The sequence below is a fragment of the Diospyros lotus genome, chromosome 2 (genome assembly GCF_014633365.1).
Source record: "Diospyros lotus cultivar Yz01 chromosome 2, ASM1463336v1, whole genome shotgun sequence".
Classification (NCBI taxonomy): domain Eukaryota; kingdom Viridiplantae; phylum Streptophyta; class Magnoliopsida; order Ericales; family Ebenaceae; genus Diospyros; species Diospyros lotus.
The window spans coordinates 41112134-41130485 of record NC_068339.1 but is presented as its reverse complement, the minus strand read 5'-3'; the positions used below and the strand labels follow the sequence as shown (position 1 = coordinate 41130485).

At 35.9% G+C, this 18352-nt stretch overlaps 2 protein-coding genes across 3 annotated transcripts; both read left to right on the top strand.

The window, feature by feature from the left end:
- Positions 1-1589: 1589 nt before the first annotated feature.
- On the top strand, positions 1590-2702 carry LOC127794820 (uncharacterized). Its single transcript, XM_052326076.1, has 2 exons — positions 1590-2037; positions 2158-2702. Exons 1-2 carry the CDS (start codon positions 1590-1592, stop codon positions 2700-2702), a joined length of 993 nt encoding a protein of 330 aa, XP_052182036.1.
- Positions 2703-11909: 9207 nt separating this feature from the next.
- LOC127795182 (O-fucosyltransferase 13) lies at positions 11910-17410 on the top strand. Of its 2 annotated transcripts, none has more exons than XM_052326694.1 (6): positions 11910-12222; positions 12489-12583; positions 13294-13364; positions 13508-13596; positions 15672-15893; positions 16435-17410. In XM_052326694.1, the coding sequence occupies exons 1-6, from the start codon at positions 12086-12088 to the stop codon at positions 17165-17167; spliced, it is 1347 nt and encodes a 448-aa protein (XP_052182654.1). In that variant the 5' UTR covers positions 11910-12085; the 3' UTR covers positions 17168-17410. The 2 variants fall into 2 exon arrangements, with proteins under 2 accessions (XP_052182654.1, XP_052182655.1); XM_052326695.1 differs by having other exon boundaries at positions 12169-12222; positions 13257-13364.
- The last annotated feature ends 942 nt before the right edge of the window (positions 17411-18352 follow it).

Sequence of the window (18352 nt, the reverse complement as noted above, 5' to 3'; positions counted from 1 at the left end):
GGTAAAAACACAAGAAATACTTACCTTGCACTTAAAAAAAGGAGTCGTAAGCCTTTCATGATTGTCCATTAAGATGTTTGGGGACCTAGTAGGGTTAAAACTCTTGCTGGATAGAAATGGTTCATTATCTTTATAGACAGTGGCGAATCCAGGAAAGGGCTGGCCCGTGCTAGCCTCAACCAAAACATTTATATAAATAAATAAATAAATATATATATATATATACCCACAGACCCTTAAATTGAAGCTCCAGCCCTCCCTTTGGATCCCCTTTAGATCCGCCCCTATTTATAGATTGTTTTTGTCGAACAACTTAGGTTTATTTTATGACACATAAAAGTGAGGCTAGTCATTGTTTCAAGTCATTTCACAAGATGGTAACTACTCAGTTCAATACAAAAATCAAAGTTCTTAGAAGTGATAATGGCTTAGAATATAAGAATATAGCTTTCCAAGGCTACCTTCGAGATTAAGGAATCATACACCAAACCAACTGTGTTGATACCCCTGCTCAAAATGGTGTAGTAGAAAGGAAAAAAAGACATCTTTTGGAAGTCGCCAGGTCTGTGCTATTTGCTATGCATGTTCCTAAAGTTTACTAGGGTGATGTAATTCTTACTGTTGCCTATTTAATCAATAGGATGCCATTTACAACTCTCAATTTCACTACACCTTTGAAACTTCTAATAGGAGTTTCTTCCTATACTATCCCTCCCAAGGTGTTTGGCTACACCTACTATGTACGAAACCACTTTCCTAAAATCAATAAATTAGACCCTCAAGCTCTCAAATGTATATTCATTGGGTATTCTATTACACATAAATGGTATAAGTGCTATCATTCACCTACCTAAAAGTTCTTTGTTAGTATGGATGTCACATTTAGAGAGGATGAGGCTTATTTTCAATCCAACATCTCACATCTTCAGGGTGAGAACATCAATCCTAAGGGACAAGAAGAGGTGTACATGCAATGGACTGCTGCTGTTGTTAATTTAAGGGAAGAAGGTGGAGAAACTATTGATGATTTGAGGGCAGAATGAGATGTTGCTAATGGTTTTTATAATTTAGCTAATTTTGATGAACCCAGGCAGGTGGAAGATCTGTTAGAATTCATGAGAGTTTGCCTTCAAGTTTGACACTTATGAGTTCAAAAGTTTTTTTAATTTTTAATTTTCTTTGAAAAAGTCTTAGTTTGACTTAGTCCTTGATTTTATCTCATATCAGTTTCTTTCTCCTTAATTTTCTGCTTAGTGGATGTAGTGCAGATTAAATTTAGTAGTGGTTGAGATTTTTTAAGAATTTCAGTTCAGTTGTAAGCTTATAAAAGAGGCATTCTCATTTATGAAATTATGTGTGTGCCTTCTTATAGCAATTAAATTTTTCCTTCCTCTTATTGAAAAAACTATATTTATAGGTTATAAGTTTTTATTTTCTGCTCATTTGCAAGAGCTTAAACCTGTCAACATTTTAATAGTGGTATCAGAGCGATCTTTCTACGGGCTGTGAGGCACAATTTTGAATGTTTTGCGTGCAAACACTAGTGAGGGAGAATGATTTATTGTTTGTTTCCCTTGGCAACTGCAACGATGACTACTTCCAGTAGTACTTTTTCTTTAATTCCAGTGTTCAATGGTGAACATTATCACATTTGGGTTATCAAGATGAAGTTTTACTTAAGGTCTCAAGGTTTATGGCATGTGGTGGAAACTGATCAAGATCCACCTCCCTTGAGAGAAAATCCAACTCTCGCTCAGATAAAGGCACATGGAAAGGAAAAGCTTAAGAAGGACAAAGCCTTGACCTATATCCTTTCAGGTTTGACTGATGGCGTCTTTACCAGCATTATGCAATTGGATTCTCCTAAAGTTGTATGGGATAAGATAAAAGAGACATTTGAAGGGAATGAAAGAGTGAAGGCAGGCAAGTTGCTCACTCTTAAAAGAGAATTTGAGCTACTAAAGATGAAAGATGATAAGCTGGTGAAAGACTACTCCGCAAGGCTTATGAAGTTGGTTAACCAGATCAGATTGCATGGTGAGACACTACTTGATCAGAAAGTAGTTGAAAAGATCATGATTAGTGTGCCACAGAGGTTTGAATAAAAAATCTCTACAATCGAGGAATCATGTGATTTGAAAAATCTCTCTATTGTAGAGTTAACAAGCAAGTTGCAGGCACAAGAACAAAGTGTCTCAATGAGAAGTGATGAAGCTACTGAAGGTGCTTTCCAAGCAAATCACAAGGGAAAGAATTCTGGAAACCAGCAAGGGAAGAAGCCCTTCAAGAATAATAGAGGGAAAGCTGTAGGCTCTTCATCTGCACCACCAACAAAGGGAAACTTTGCTCCTTGCTCTCATTGCAAAAGAACTGACCATGCTGAGAAGGATTGTTTCTACAAAGATAAACCTCCTTATCATTATAAGTTTTGCAATAAACTTGGCCACACTGAGAAGTATTGCAGGGCCAAGAAAAGACAATCTCAGCAACAAACACAACAACATGCAAATGTGACTGAAGAAGACACAAATGATGATGAGCATTTATTCATGGCATCACAAGCACTCAGTTCTCATGAGCTGAATACTTGGCTCATTGACAGTGGCTACACCAATCACATAACCAAGCATCTATTAATCTTTACCTCCATTGATAGATCAGTTCAACTAAAGGTCAAGCTAGGAAATGGTGAAGTTGTGTAGGCCAAAGGCAGAGGCAAAATTGCTGTTAGCATCAAAAGAGGTTCAAAAATCATCTCTGATGTTCTTTACATTCTAGAACTAGATCAAAATCTTCTTAGTGGTGCACAAATGCTAAGGAATGGGTATGCAGTCATTTTTAAAGAAAATTTTTGTTTCATCACTGATGTATATGGAACTGAGATAGCAAAAATTAAAATGGATGGAAATAGCTTTTATTTAAAGCTTGATTTAGTTGAAGGTCATGCCTTTAGTGCCAATATTGATGAAAGTGAGCTTTGGCACAAAAGATATGGTCATTTCAACTTGAAGTCACTTAAGTTCATGCAAGAATCTGGTATGGTTGAAGACATGCCTAAAATCACAGTTAATGCTCAAACTTGTGAAAGTTGTCAGCTAGGGAAGCATCATAGACTGCCATTCCCTCAAAGTATAACCAAGAGAGCTACTCACAAGCTGGAATTGGTCCATTTAGATGTTTGTGGACCAATGAGGACAGCCTCATTGAGCAGTAATGTATTTTTTGCACTATTTATTAATGATTTCAGCAGAATGACTTGGGTTTATTTTCTAAAAACCAAGTCACAAATGCTCTCTGTCTTCAAAAGCTTCAAGGAAATGGTCGAAACTCAAAGTAGCCAGAAGATTAAGGTGCTGAGAACTGATAATGGGAGTGAGTATACCTCAAAAGAGTTCAATGTTTTTTGTTAAGAAGCTGGAATTGTGCACCAACTGACAGCTCCATACTCACCACAGCATAATGGAGTCTCTGAAAGGAAAAATAAGACTGTGATGGAGATGGAAAAATGCATGCTATTTGAGAAGAAGCTACCAAAGACTCTATGGGTTGAAGCATTCAACACGTCAGTATATTTGCTTAACAAATTATCAGTATATTTGCTTAACAAATTACCAACTAAGTCTATTCAAAACAAAACACCAATAGAGGCATGGTCTGGTGTAAAGCCTTCTGTCAAGCACTTGAAAGTGTTTGGGACATTGTGCTACTTTCATGTGCCATCTGTTAAGAGAGGGAAGCTTGATGAAAGAGCTGAGAAAGGTGTATTTGTTGGGTATGTAGCAGAATCAAAGGGTTACAGGATTTATAGCTTGAACGGAATGAAAATTGTGATAAGCAGAGATGTGCACTTTGATGAAAATTCCTACTAGAATTGGGAATTGAAGAAAGTCCACAAAAATGATCGAGTAACTATTCCTGAACCAGAAATAGAAAGTACAAGAACTGAAGATCCACTTGATGTTGAAGCAACTTCAGACACACTAGTGCTTAAGGTAAGGCCATTATCTAATGTATATGAAAGGTGCAATCTTGTTCCTGCTGAGCCTACAAGTTATGCAGAACCTGCGAAATTTTCAGAATGGATTAAGGCTATGAAGGCTGAAATTGATGCTATTGAAAGAAATGGAACCTGGAAGTTAACAGAACTACCTGAAGATAAGAAGGAAATTGGTGTGAAATGGGTTTTCAGAACAAAATTCAATCCAGATGGTTCAATCTTCAAGCACAAGGCTAGATTGGTTGTGAAGGGCTTTGCTCAGGTTGCTGGAGTAGACTATGGTGATACTTTTGCACCAGTAGCCAGACATGACACTATAAGGTTGTTACTTGCATTTGCTGGTCAAATAGGGTGGAAAGTGTACCATTTAGATGTTAAGTCAGCTTTTCTAAATGGTATACTTCAGGAAGACATATATGTTCAACAACTAGAAGGCTTTGACGTTGTTGGCAATGAGCACAAAGTGTACAAGCTACATAAGGCCATTTATGGTTTGAAGCAAGCACCAAGGGCTTGGTATAGCAGAATTGACTCTTACCTAATTCAACTCGAATTTAGGAGGAGTGAAAATGAAGCCACTTTGTATTTGAAGCAAAACAATGATGGATTGCAACTGGTAGTGTCACTTTATGTTGATGACATGTTGGTGACTGGAAGCAATGAACAATTTTTGGCTAAGTTCAAAATGGAAATGCAAGATGTGTTTGAAATGTCTGATCTTGGCATCATGAATTACTTCCTTGGAATGGAAGTATACCAATGCAGCTCAGGTATTTTTATTTCACAAAGGAAATACGCTTTTAATATTCTCAAGAGGTTCAAGCTAGAATCTTGCAAAGAAGTAGCAACTCCATTGACACAAAATGAGAAGATTTCAAAGAATGATGGTGAGAAGCTTGAAGAACCCTCTGCATATAGAAGCTTGGTAGGCAGCTTACTGTACTTGACAGCAACCAGACCTGACTTGATGTTTCCAGCTGGTTTGCTTTCAAGGTTCATGAGTTCACCTACAAATGTTCACATGGTAGTTGCAAATAGGGTGTTGAGGTACATTAGAGGTACTACTGATATTGGCATTTGGTATTTGAAGACAGGAGAAGTTAAGTTAGATGGTTATGCTGATAGTGATTGGGCAGGAAGTGTTGATGACATGAAGAGCACTTCAGGCTATGTATTCACATGTGGTTCAGGTGTCATTTGTTGGAATGCAAGAAAACAAGAAGTGGTGGCACAGTCAACTTCAGAAGCAGAGTATATCTCCCTAGCAGCTGCTGCAAATCAAGCAATATGGTTAAAAAAATTGCTTGCTGATCTAGGCCAAGAACAAAGCTCACGAATTGAGCTTTATTGTGACAACAAGTCAGCCATTGCCATTGCTCAAAATCCTGTCCAACATGGCAAGACGAAGCACATCAATGTAAAATTTCACTCCATAAGGGAAGCTGAAAAGAATTCACTTATCAAGTTGCATTATTGCTCATCTGAAGTGCAACTTGCTGATATTATGACTAAAGCACTTCCTAAATCAAGGCTGGAATTCCTAAGGTTGAAGCTTGGCATATACAAGTCAAATCTCAAGGAGGAGTGTTAGAATTCATGAGAGTTTGCCTTCAAGTTTGACGCTTATGAGTTCAAAAGTTTTTTTAATTTTTAATTTTCTTTGAAAAAATCTTAGTTTGACTTAGTCCTTGATTTTATCTCATATCAGTTTCTTTCTCCTTAATTTTCTGCTTAGTGGATGTAGTGCAGATTAAATTTGGTAGTGGTTGAGATTTTTTAGGAATTTCAGTTCAGTTGTAAGCCTATAAAAGAGGCATTCTCATTTATAAAATTATGTGTGTGCCTTCTTATAGCAATTAAATTTTTCCTTCCTCTTACTGAAAAAACTATATTTACAGGTTATAAGTTCTTATTTTCTGCTCATTTGCAAGAGCTTAAACCTGTCAACATTTTAACAAGATCCAGGAAATCTTAATCGACAACAAGGACCAAATAGACCTGGGAATAGGGAGTATTTGACTTATTTCAAGAGGAAACATGCCCATCAACAAAGTCTATCTAGCCATGAAGATTCTCAAGACCTCACTAATCTAGACAAACACTCAATTGAATCTGAACAACTTTCATTTTTCAGTCAATTTCCAGGGCCTAACCTTGATCTTGCTAATCTAGATGCTATAATTTTTGAAACTAAACCCATTTCTTACTCTTCATTTAAACTCTTTGATTTGTACCTTTTTATAGCTATTAGAAAATGAGTTAGGAGTTATACATAACATCCTATCTCCAAAGTTGTTACTAATGATTCTCTGTCTGCCACCTATAAGAATTTTTTACCCTCTTTAGAATCTATAATAGTACCCACATATTGGAAGCATATTATCAGTAAACCATGCTGGAAACATGCTATGGAAGAGGAAATGAGAGCCCTAATGAAGAATAACACATGAGAAATCATTGAACTGTCACCTGATAAGAAACTAGTTGGCTGTAAGTGGGTTTTCATTGTTAAGTACAAGGCATATGGAACAATTGAAAGATATAAGGCAAGACTAGTGGCTAAAGGGTTTACTCAAACCTATGGAGTGAACTATGAAGACACTTTTGCCTCGGTAGCAAAAATGAACACAGTATGAATTCTTCTATTATGTGCAGCTATTCTGGACTGGGATTTACATCAGTTGAATGTAAATAATTCATTTCTACATGGAGAGCTGGAAGAAGAGGTATACATATAAATCCTATTAGGTTTCAATAATTCAGAGAAGTAAAGGAGAGTTTGCAAGTTACAAAAGGCCCTATATGGTCTCAAGCAATCCTCCAAGACTTAGTTTGATAAGTTTAGCAGAGCTGTAATAAGACTTGGTTACCAACAAAGTAATACTGATCACATCATGTTCTTTAAAAGAAAGGAACACAAGCTAACTGTTCTTATTGTTTATGTTGATGACACAGTGGTGACAAGAAATGACCATGAAGGAATACGCCAATGAAGTAGAAAAGGCTGACAAGGGCATGTATCAAAGATTGGTCAGGAAGCTAATATACTTATCCCATACAAGACTAGATATTGTATATGCAGTAGGAGTTGTAAGCCAATTCATGTAGAATCCTAAGTTAATTCATATGAAGGTTGTTTACATGATTTTAATGTATCTGAAAAGGAAGGGTTTACTATTTTCTAACCATAACCATCTGAATGTAGAAGGAAGCACGAATGCAGATTAGGCTGGATCCCTAGATGATAGAAAATCAACCTCGGGTTACTGCATCTTTGTTAGAGATAACCTAGTCACATAGAGAAATAAGAAACAATCAGTTCTGGTTAGGACAAGTGCTAAAACTAAGTATAGGGCAATAACCCTAGGCGTATGTGAATTATTATGAGTGAATAAGGTTATGATAAAACTAGGATTCCCTAAAAAGGAGCTACTCTTACTATATAGTGACAACAAAGATACAAGTAGCATTGTTAACAATCATGTTCAACATGATAGGACTAAACACATTGACATTGATACACACTTCATAAAGGAGAAACTAGTCAATGGATAAATGTGCATTCCATTTGTTCAGTCAAGGCATCAGTTGGCAAATACCTTCACCAAGGCTTTACACACCAAAGACTTCATGACTATGAAGGAATGGGTATGGAGGATATCCATACATCATCTTGAGAAGGAATGTTGAAATCTCAGGATCAAAGAGGGCTAGCAAGACAACTGTTAAAACTATAAACATTGTCTGTAAATGACAGATTCTATGGAGACAATCAAGGAAAACAACAAAGCAATCAAAAAGAGCCGACAAGATAGCTGTTATAGTTGTAAACGTTGACTGTAAATGGAAGATTTTATGGGGACAATCAAGGATGACTTTTGTATTAATTATGATGACTTTTGTATATGAATTGTAATTAAGATAACTTTTGTGTTCTTTCCTTTTATTTAAGATTCTTAAGCTGTAAATTTTGAGGTTGTAAATAGAGTATAATCCAAAGTGGCAAGGTGTCTTTGTCTACAATTTCAAAACCTAGCCGCTGCTATTTTTACAAAACTATCTACAAGAATGTGCTTAGCAACAACTTCTTGCTTCTCATAAATAGTAATATCGCAACATTTGCACGGACAAAGTATGTAAGAATTAAGATAATTTTGTTTATAGGCAAAAACAATAAACTCCATGATCCCTTGTTTATATTGAGGATTTAATATATTTTATATATGAATCTAACTCTTATCTAGATTTATAATAACCCTAAACAAGTTTTTTTTTTTTAAAAAAAAGGATTCAAGAACTTAACTCATATTAATTAATTTGGTTAATATAATCTTAAATCTTATACACATCTAGAAAGGGTAAGATTGCTATTCCATTCTTAGATATGGTCAACTTCATTAGTGCAACTTTACACAATCAACCAACTTGAAAAAATTTCTACATCTTCCCATGATTCTCTAAGTACCCTATACTATATATATTAAAAGTAAATATATATGTACCGGAAGAATATAGACTTGGAGAGCACGCATTGCGGACCAACCCCAAATTAGTTGACAAGTAAAGCCACACTCCATACCAAGAATAGTCCCAAATATGGGGACTATTCAAGACTTAATCCTATTGATAAAGAATTGGACATGTTTCTAAGTTTTTCAAAGAATAAGCTAATAACTTAATCATAAATTTATTAGATTTACCATTCTTCTTGTCATAACAAGAGTAACAATACCATTTTTTTTATAATGTGTTATCATATAATAATAATATATCAATTATTAAGATCCATATGTCAGGGACTTTTGCTCTAGCATTTCATATAACAAAACATATTGAGATCCATTCACTCACAATAAATAAAATCAACCTATTTAGTCATCATCATAAGATTATAATAAGACTTGGAGGAAATGACTGAGATCCAATCACTTATAATATATGCATCCAACTAATTAATAAGCTTAAAAATAAAATATGGATGTTCACCCACCCTAAAAGGAGTGTTTATTATCTTGTCACTCATAGGGTACATACCTCTCATGATGTAGATTATTACACCTTCGACAATCCCACAATAGTTGCAGCACACCCTATTCATCAATCTCTCAATTTGCATTCTAAGACTAATAGTCATCATCACATTATAGAGAATAATTTAATGATACATAAACTTGGTTAAACGAAAAAAAACAAAAAAGGCACTTAAATATATTCTAAAAAGCAATACTAAGAACAAAATTGGAAGAAACAAAAGTTTGTAGTTACCCCCAGAGCATAGGTCGAGTGGTCGGGCAAGCGATATGCCGATTTTTTATCGGTGGGTCACAAATTCAATTCTCGTCCTGCGCAGTAACACAAAGTCTCATACCTATAATTTACCTCTTCTGTCGAAATCGAGGGCACGAGTAGTAGGGGTCGCACAAGGATGATCATTTCAAGAGTTTGTTGTTACTTTTCTTATTTTTTTATTCATAGAAAGTGAGAATATTTTATTAATGGAACAAGCAACACAAATTTCACATGGAGTTCAAACTCAATCCATTTATAATTTCAATTGGCCCTTCAAGTGTGAAGTCAATCAATTCTAGGATGAGCAAACTGACGGATGTTCCATTCCATATTCAAATAGATGTATAGGATAAGACAAGACCCATCTTTAACACTTAAAAGCTTAGCATATACTTGCAAGGATACAAACTATCCACTCTCAACCACCACCACATCATGTACATCAGATTACGCCCACAAATTTTTAGCAAAACATGACCCCATCCCCAACACATACAAAACACTCAACAACCTTAGCTCGTAGCACCTTACATAAGATTATCTAAAATGGAGTCCCAATAAATCGACTCAAAGAAAATGGGGTGATTTAGATTTATCACGTCTATCTAAGAGTTTCAATGTTTGAATTGAGATTTTCTATTCTAAAACTTATATGATCTTATCGATTATTAAAATTTATATAAAAAAAAAATCATGAATTTTCTAAGATGATATTAAAGATCTCATAAAAAAAAACTTAAGCAGCTTGCCGAGCAAAGGAGGCTAAGAGATAAAAATGAAGAAGAAGAAGAACATGCATCGCTAACATTAAATTTACAATTGCATCCAAAAAACCATAAGCTTCAGGCAATTTGTTGAAGAAAAAAATACTCAAATTAAAGGTAGAATTAATACATACGAAAGTTCATCGCAAACTTAGCAATTTGATGAACTCACAAATCCAAACTTTTGGGTTTGTGGAGATAAATAAGAAGAAAGGGGAGAAAGCTTATTGGCTAGAGAAAGGGAGAGAAAGATGAGCAACAATCGGGATATGTGCAAGAAGAGAAAGAAGAAAGAAAAGAAAAAAAAAAAGAAGAAAATAAATTTGGAGTAAAATTACGTTGTTTTGAATCAAAACAATGTTATTTGTTTTTGTCATTTCTGGACAATTTGTATTTATTGGAGGGGAAAAGATTGACATCTTTCTCGACAATATAATTAACGAGAAAGGTTTTTGCTAATGATTTTCTATTATCGCAAGTAGAAGACGATTATTATTAATGATTTTAATTATTGTCGATAAAAAACTACTAAGCCTTATATTTTACAAAAAAATATGGTAAATAAGATAGTTCAAATTCTTATACTTAAATTGATAAATCTTATAATATATGAAATTACCAAACATAAAAATTAAATTCACAACACTAAACTTATAAGATGTGTTTTTAAAGTTTCTTTTCACTAAACTACCACCTTAAATATTAAAGTGAAGTACTAAATAAGTCATTATATTTTAGTCCCACGACCCATTTAGCCATTATATTTTTAAACCTTGGGTTATATTAGTAATTATAGTAAATATCATCTTAATATTGTTTAATAACATTTTAATTCTATTAATAAGGTCAATTTTTATCCCAAATCAAAATAACCTTACATAATCATAAATACCCAAATTGAATTCCAAATTCAAATTTAAAGAACTCCACACAGTTGTAATTTATGTGTTTTTTTAAGTGCAGTGACTTATTTGATTCCTATGCCAAAATATGGTAGTTTATTTGACATTTCGTCCTAAAAATTATGTTTTTACCAAGGTGGTAACTCATATTGTAAAGTTGGGTCGGTTTGCTCAAGATATTTTGAGTTGAAATTTCATGAGCAATACTTTTCTCTGCCTTCTATAGCTTATCATTATCAAGAAAAAAGTAGGGTCAGCTCAAGGGGTTAGAGGGCACTCGATCATTTTTAATTTAGGAATTTTTTAAAATATAATATATTTTTTTATTTTTAATTTTGTATAGCAGATAAGACTAACTTCTAAAAACATTTTAAGGCCCCTCTTTTTGAGAGTTCTAGACATAGGTTTTAGTGGTCTTGCTCTTTAGCCGATCCTATGTTAAAAGGGTTTCACTTAAAAGTAATAAGTGTCTACATTCTCGATTTAAATTTCATGTATGTGGATAAACACATTTACTTTTTTTTTTTTTGCTTGATTAAGAAGAAAATGAAATAACTAGTATAATAATTCTCCTTGAGTATGGCCATGAGAAAATGTTAAATTTGAGCCATAGCTATTGACAAGAAGACAAATTTATCACCTTAATTCTATCGTAATATACAAGTTGAACTAGTATATTTATCGCTCATGTTAACATCATAGGTTTAGATTTAAGGTTTGAACCTTACATTTAGGGGAAATATAAAAATTTTATTATTGTCACAATTGTATGTATTATATATCAAGGCACTGTTATGTTATTCACCGTTAAACAACATAACAGTTGCCCGACTAAAAGAGTGAGAGTGAGCCTCATGCATGTGTTGCCATATATGTCATATTCTTAGGGCAGGGTTTAAGAGTTTAGACAACGAAATATTAACATAAATATTTAAAATTTTTGAAAGCTCTTATTTACCCGATTACCCCTTTCTCTGAGCCTATGCCTATCTACGCATGCGCATCTGTCCATCTCCCGTTATGGATTTCGTTACCCCTTCGCAAGACAGCATCGCCATCTTCAACCACGTTACTTTGGATTAGAATCAACCGCAGAGCAGAGCAAAGCCGAGCCCAGCTGTGTGTGGAATGACATGGTTGCGATCAGTGTCAAAATCTTGAGATCCATCTCAGTTGTCATTGCGTGCCTGCTGATTGGTGCGATCTGGTTCTCACTTTCTTCTTCGTCTCCCTACTCCCAGTGGAGATCCTCTGCCTTCATTCCCACAATGTAAGATTGCGCTTCTCTGTTTTTCTTCCTCCATAATAATAATAATAATAATAATAATAATAATAATAGCGTGATGATTGTTGTTGCTATTCTGTTCGTTGCTTGATTGATTGCTGGGAAAATGGAATTGGAAATTATATGAGCATTGGCGTGATTTTATCTATTTATTTTGGATTAGGTTTTCTGTGGAAGCAACAGATAAAGGCGTTTTCGCCTTTTCCACTGATGTTTCTTTTCATTTAATTGGGGGTTATATGTCAATCCAGGTCCGCTGTGCATGCGGAGAAAACAGATATATGGAGTGTTCCAAGGATTGTTGATTGGCGACCTTGCAGATGGTGGCTTCGAACACATCTAACTGGTTAGTGCAGTTCTCCACTCATTGCTCCTTTTAAATCTTTAGGGTTTCATTTATAACGTAATAGCAAGTGCCCAACTGTATATCATCTTCAGTTAAGTGCTTTTCATGCGAATCTAAATATATTTGGAGCAGAATTAGTAACAAATCGAGATGTGAAACCTAGACCACTACCACCATGGTTAAGGCGATTTATTTCAACCCATGACATGTCCAAGTAGTTTCTCACATAGTCCTCCATTGCCTCTTTTGCTACAAATTTCTTGAATTTCATTCACTCTTCTTGCATGTACATCAATTATTCTCATCCATTATTTGTTTTCTCACATATTTAAACTATTCCAAAAATGTTTTTTGGATCTTATTTATTAAAGTGCCATTTTTGACCTTATTACAGAAATTAACTTGTTTTTGGCCTTTCAAATTCATCTTTTGATTCTTGAGCTTCCCTTCTAATCGTCCCTCATTTTTTGACATGGAAGTTGAAGATAACATATATGCTGAGAAAATGAGGGTATTTTTAATTTTTAATTTTATTTAGAATGACTTGGGAATTTGGATTACGAAGTTTGAATGCAAATCACCATGGGAAAATTCTTGTGGCATTTTAGTTAGGACCAGTGTTAGAGGGGCTTTTTAATACTCCTGAGTCATTGTTGACTGGCTTCCAATGCAGACAATTGCAAATGGTTTTTTGTGTTGAAATGCTGCAGCTCTTCCAGCACAGAACAATGGGTATATTCGAGTGGATTGCTATGGTGGTCTTAATCAGATGAGGAGGGATGTGAGTACTTCAAGAATCTCCTGAATTCTTTGCCTTCTTTTTTCCCTTGTTTTTTCCACATGCATGCAGGGGGTTGGGTGTTGGGCATTTTTCTTTGTGATAAAAGTTAACCGTCATTTTGATATATCTTGTGATGATTGCAGCTGTGTGATGGTGTTGGTATCGCACGCTTGCTGAATGCAACTATTGTGTTACCAAAGTTTGAAGTGGCTGCGTATTGGAATGAATCAAGGTAGTTGATGGTGATGATTTTTTATTGAAAATTGATGTTAGCTTTCCAACATATGATCAGTTCAAAATTTCAATACACAAGTTATTTGGCCTTCTGCCAGGCAGGCAGCAAATTTAAAGTTGCAAAAGAATTTGTAGGTTTAAAAAACACAAGATTTGGCGCCCCATCTTTGTCATAGATTACACCATTCTGATGTCATACCTTGGCGTGTGTTAATGTTGTTGTGACTTTGCCATGACCCATAAACCGACTGGGGTCACAAGATCCAAGGCATTCATTCTTGCCTGTGACATTTGTTGAGTCATTAATAGACTAGTAGGACATACCTTTTATCTTTTAGGTGTAGGACTTCTGCCTTGGAAGTGTATTTCCTCTCATCTTCAAGTTCTCCAGTTCATCAACTGATCTGACCAGTCAACTCTCATTCTTCTTTCTCTTAGTTATGCCCAATCAACTATCATTTACCCACAGCCTACTCCCAAACATTCTGGATTTTCCCAGCCAACTCCCGGTTGACTGTGTCCTCCTAGTAGTCAATCCTCCAGGTGATATAGTTGACCCTATCGGTCGACTGTTCTAGCTTTCAGCCGGCTTTCCATGGTTTTTTTTTCTTATAGTTGATGGACTGGTCAATTGTCTTGTTTTCTCGTAGTATTACGCTCAAGCCCTTCAGGCAGGTTTCCACCCTGTTTGCTTTACATATTTATGGTTCCACTTCCTATACCAAGCCTGCTTGTGCAAGTATAGGAAAATATGAACTAAACATAATTTCATTGTCATGTATAACATATGATCAACTTGATACATCAACATTAAGCACTTACATAAGATGGCATGCTTAAAAAATACACACATAGTAGTGTGCATTCTTCCCCTGTCTATTTCATGCTAGTCTTCTTCCCAATCCCTTGCATGGTTTGGAATTTTAAAATGCAGTGCATGAGAACTTATCTCAATAAGGCATGACATGGCAATGCAATCACACACAATGCTCATCAACCGCACATTTCCTGAAGGCTGCCCCTAACCTTGACAGTTCCTCATTCATTTGGTGCACTCCTCCTAGGTTCAAGCCTTATTTTTCCCTTGGCATCATTGTTGCATAGTTTGGCCCAAGGCCATAAGCTCACATTAGCCAACATTCTTTACCATTGCACAAGGGACATTACGACACATTCACAACATTAAAGTATTGGACCTTTTTTACCAACATATGTAGACTCAACATTTCCATGTAACATACCCACATCATGCACAAATATCATGCATGCATGTCATATTACACATTAGGCAACCATAAATTTCATGCATATGCTATTATGCAATAACCATAACCATGCACTTACCCTATGTCAAGCTAAAATTTAGTTCCTTGAAGCCTTCCTCTGCTTCCAAGCATTACTTCCTTATTCCTTCAGTTTCTTCCTCACTTTTAGCACTTTCTCTTACTAGAATGCCCCTCATTTGAGAGCTTCTCCTATTTCAGCTTTAAAGTCGGTTTCTTACATGAGTTTTTACCTACTTCCAGCAGCCGACCCACCAGTTGGCTGTCTACTTGCCTCAGACTGGCGGAGGCAGAGTTGATGCAGCAAGGAGGCCATGGCTGCAACTAGAGTTTGAGTGGTGGCTTTGATAGCATGATGAATTAGAGAACTTGAGAGAGCCGAATCCTAGTTGGAGGAAATAAATTCCTCAACAAACAAATACATTGTACACCTATTTATACTAATACTAAGTGAGTCATGACATAAGCATGGCATAACTATAAATCTGACAGTTGCTATTTCAATTTTTTCAAAACTACAGAAGAGGGTCCATAATTTGTGGAGGCAGCTGATTTTTTCTGTTTCTTTATCTTCTTAATTAACTTGCAGAATTTCATGAATTAGAGATGTACAGTTGTCCCTCATGCTTTACATGGTGATCAAACTTTTCTCCTTTTAGATACCATAAAATAAGAAGACAAATGTATGTCCTGATAGTTTTACTGAAAATTGAACTTTGCTTATTTGAGCAAATTCGTGTAATTTATTCCTGTATAAAGATGTTTTTCTAACTCATTAGTTTCATGCCAGTGGATTTGCAGATGTATTTGATGTTGATTACTTCATTCAGCAGTTGAATGGCTTTGTCAGAGTTGTGAAAGAATTGCCAGCCGAGATAGCATCTGAAGAACCAGTCAGGGTGGACTGTAGCAAACGCAAAGGCCAATTTGATTATGTCGAAAGTGTCCTTCCTTCTCTGCTCAAGCATCGTTATATTTCAATCACTCCAGCAATGAGCCAAAGGAGGGATAGGTACACTTGTCACCATCTGTTTCCCATCTTTGCCTCTATCTTTGTTGAACGAAAGGTTTCTGTCCATGGGATTCCTTCTATTTTATTCTATATCTTCACAAAAGACCTTTTGTTCTCTTATAATATTTATTTAAAGCTATGAAAACGGGACTGAAATAGTTAAAGATCTACATAGCCCAAAAAAAAAAAGAAGAAGTTGAAAAAAGATCTGTTGGTGTGCAAAATATAAAGTTAAAGTTGCTTCAGCATCTTCCTTGTAATCTCTCCAGTCAATAAGTGAAACTTTATGCTCTTGAAAATGTCTCAAGAGATGGGAAAGTACGACCGCCAAGCCTGTGTGTAATGTAGATTGTGTTGAAAAAAGCAAGCCTACATGCAGCTGCAGAAGTATTTCATGAGTAGTTTATGCTGCTTTATATCTGGAGTTGTTTTAGATAAATGAGTTATACTCTTTACTTAACAGAATTACAGGAGAATGTGGGGTTTGAAGTTTATGCTGGTCAAGGTGTTTTTAGCACATCTTTCCATTTTATTCTTGTAGGTATCCCCTGTACGCAAAGGCTGCCCTTTGTCAAGGTTGTTACAATGCTTTACGCCTTACCAGATTCTTGGAGAAGAAGGCCACTGACCTTCTAGATGCCATACCCAAACCCTTCCTGTCCCTTCACCTACGATTTGAACCTGACATGGTAGCCTATAGTCAATGCGAGTATTCTGGCCTTTCTCCTGCTTCAATGGAAGCTATAGAGGCTGCACGTGGAGATCGGAAACCCTGGACTGGAGAAGTTGCCCGTGTTTGGAGAAATCGTGGGAAATGCCCCCTTACTCCTACAGAGACGGCTTTTATCCTTAAAGCTCTTTCCATCCCAACAAACACAAACATTTATTTGGCAGCAGGTGATGGTCTGATGGAACTTGGAGGGTTAACCTCTGTATACACCAATATTTTCACCAAAGCAACCCTTCTTAGTGGCGAGGATTTTGCTAGCATGCACGGGAACACCAAAGCCGCTCTCGATTATTATGTATCAATCAATAGCGATGCGTACATGGCTACTTATTTCGGGAACATGGATAAGATGGTAGCTGCAATGCGGGCTTTCAAAGGGCTGTTCAAAACTCTTTTCTTGAGCCGGCATGCTTTCGCTGAGTACACTTCTCAGGGCTTGAGGGGGAAGGAGCTGGCAGAAGCCCTGTGGAAGGCTCACAGAGATGATTATGTGATGGGAAGAGGTTCTGCTTTACCGGAGTGTTTTTGCGAATCTAAACTATGAGAGATCTGGTTTTCTTTCTGTTGTATTAATTTTTCGCCTCCTTTCCATTTCCTTTTGGTTTAGTGACTGGTGAGGCCAACTTGTTTTCAGAGGTAAAGATTTCAGGATGAAGAAAGATAAGTCCTTGCAAATTTTTATCAAAGTTTCCACCCAATTTTGTAATATTTTGTCTTCAGCCCACAAGTTTTGCTGTGGTGCACTGTTGAGATGAAAACTGAATCAACCAGACTGTTTCCTCGTTAAGCAATCTATACTTTTAGTTCCATGTGCAATGTCCGTGTTTATTGTTGATTTTACTTTCTTGACAACCATTAAAGAGTTATGGATCTCTATTTGTTTTTTTTTTTTTTGGGGGGGGGGGGGGGGGGGGGGGTTGTTGGTTTCAAGCTCTGTTAATTTTGACGATGGATGGACGATACAGAAACTTCAGCAGCTAAGGCTGAAAACTAAAATGTTAGATTGATTTAATCTACAGTTTCCATGCCAATTGTAAGATGTCAAGCTGGCATCTGAAGTGAGAGTTCAAAATTATGATTATTTTTTAGAAAAAGGGCTAATTTTCTTTTCTTACCAAACAATTAAAAGCACATGAACCAAAAAGTCTACACTTGAGAGGAAACAGAAAGAGCACATTCTCTTCTGCTTTATATCTTGCCTTCTAGTTTTGAATAGTAGGTATGTGTTCAAGGGAGATCTTTTGCTTCCCCAGAAATTAAATTAAATGACATTAACCAAAAAGTTTACACTTTTAGAAGATATAGAATGGACAAATTCTCTTCTGCTTCATAGCTGGCCTTCTAGTTTTGAAAAGGTATTTAAAGCACTGGTCGAATATAGGCTTGCTGATAGGTCCAAGCATGGTCATTCATTCGGCTTGCCCTTGATACCAAATACAGCCAATCTATAGCAGATGTGTCTTCATGGAATAAGCAAGCACATGCCAAGGGGTTACAGAGTGTGAAACAGAGTGATATATCATCAAGAATATCCAAAAAATGAGCCTGCTTTTACAATCCTAACAACAACATATGTACATGTAAAAGACTACTTACTTATTAACATCTGTTGAGTTACCAGAAAGAAAGGTCAAGAATAGAAATTTTACCCTACAGCTTTGCCCAAGATGGGATGCTTTTTAAGTCACATATGACCAAGAGAATCGTTTTGTCCCCTAAGAACGAATCA

Coding starts and splice junctions, on each gene's coding strand:
- LOC127795182 (XM_052326694.1), top strand. CDS start 12,086: ATGGTTGCGATCAGTGTCAAAATCTTGAGATCCATCTCAGTTGTCATT. Junction 13,597..15,671: donor GCGTATTGGAATGAATCAAG/GTAGTTGATGGT, acceptor GTTTCATGCCAG/TGGATTTGCAGATGTATTTG. Junction 15,894..16,434: donor ATGAGCCAAAGGAGGGATAG/GTACACTTGTCA, acceptor TTATTCTTGTAG/GTATCCCCTGTACGCAAAGG.
- LOC127794820 (XM_052326076.1), top strand. CDS start 1,590: ATGACTACTTCCAGTAGTACTTTTTCTTTAATTCCAGTGTTCAATGGT. Junction 2,038..2,157: donor TAACCAGATCAGATTGCATG/GTGAGACACTAC, acceptor TCTCTATTGTAG/AGTTAACAAGCAAGTTGCAG.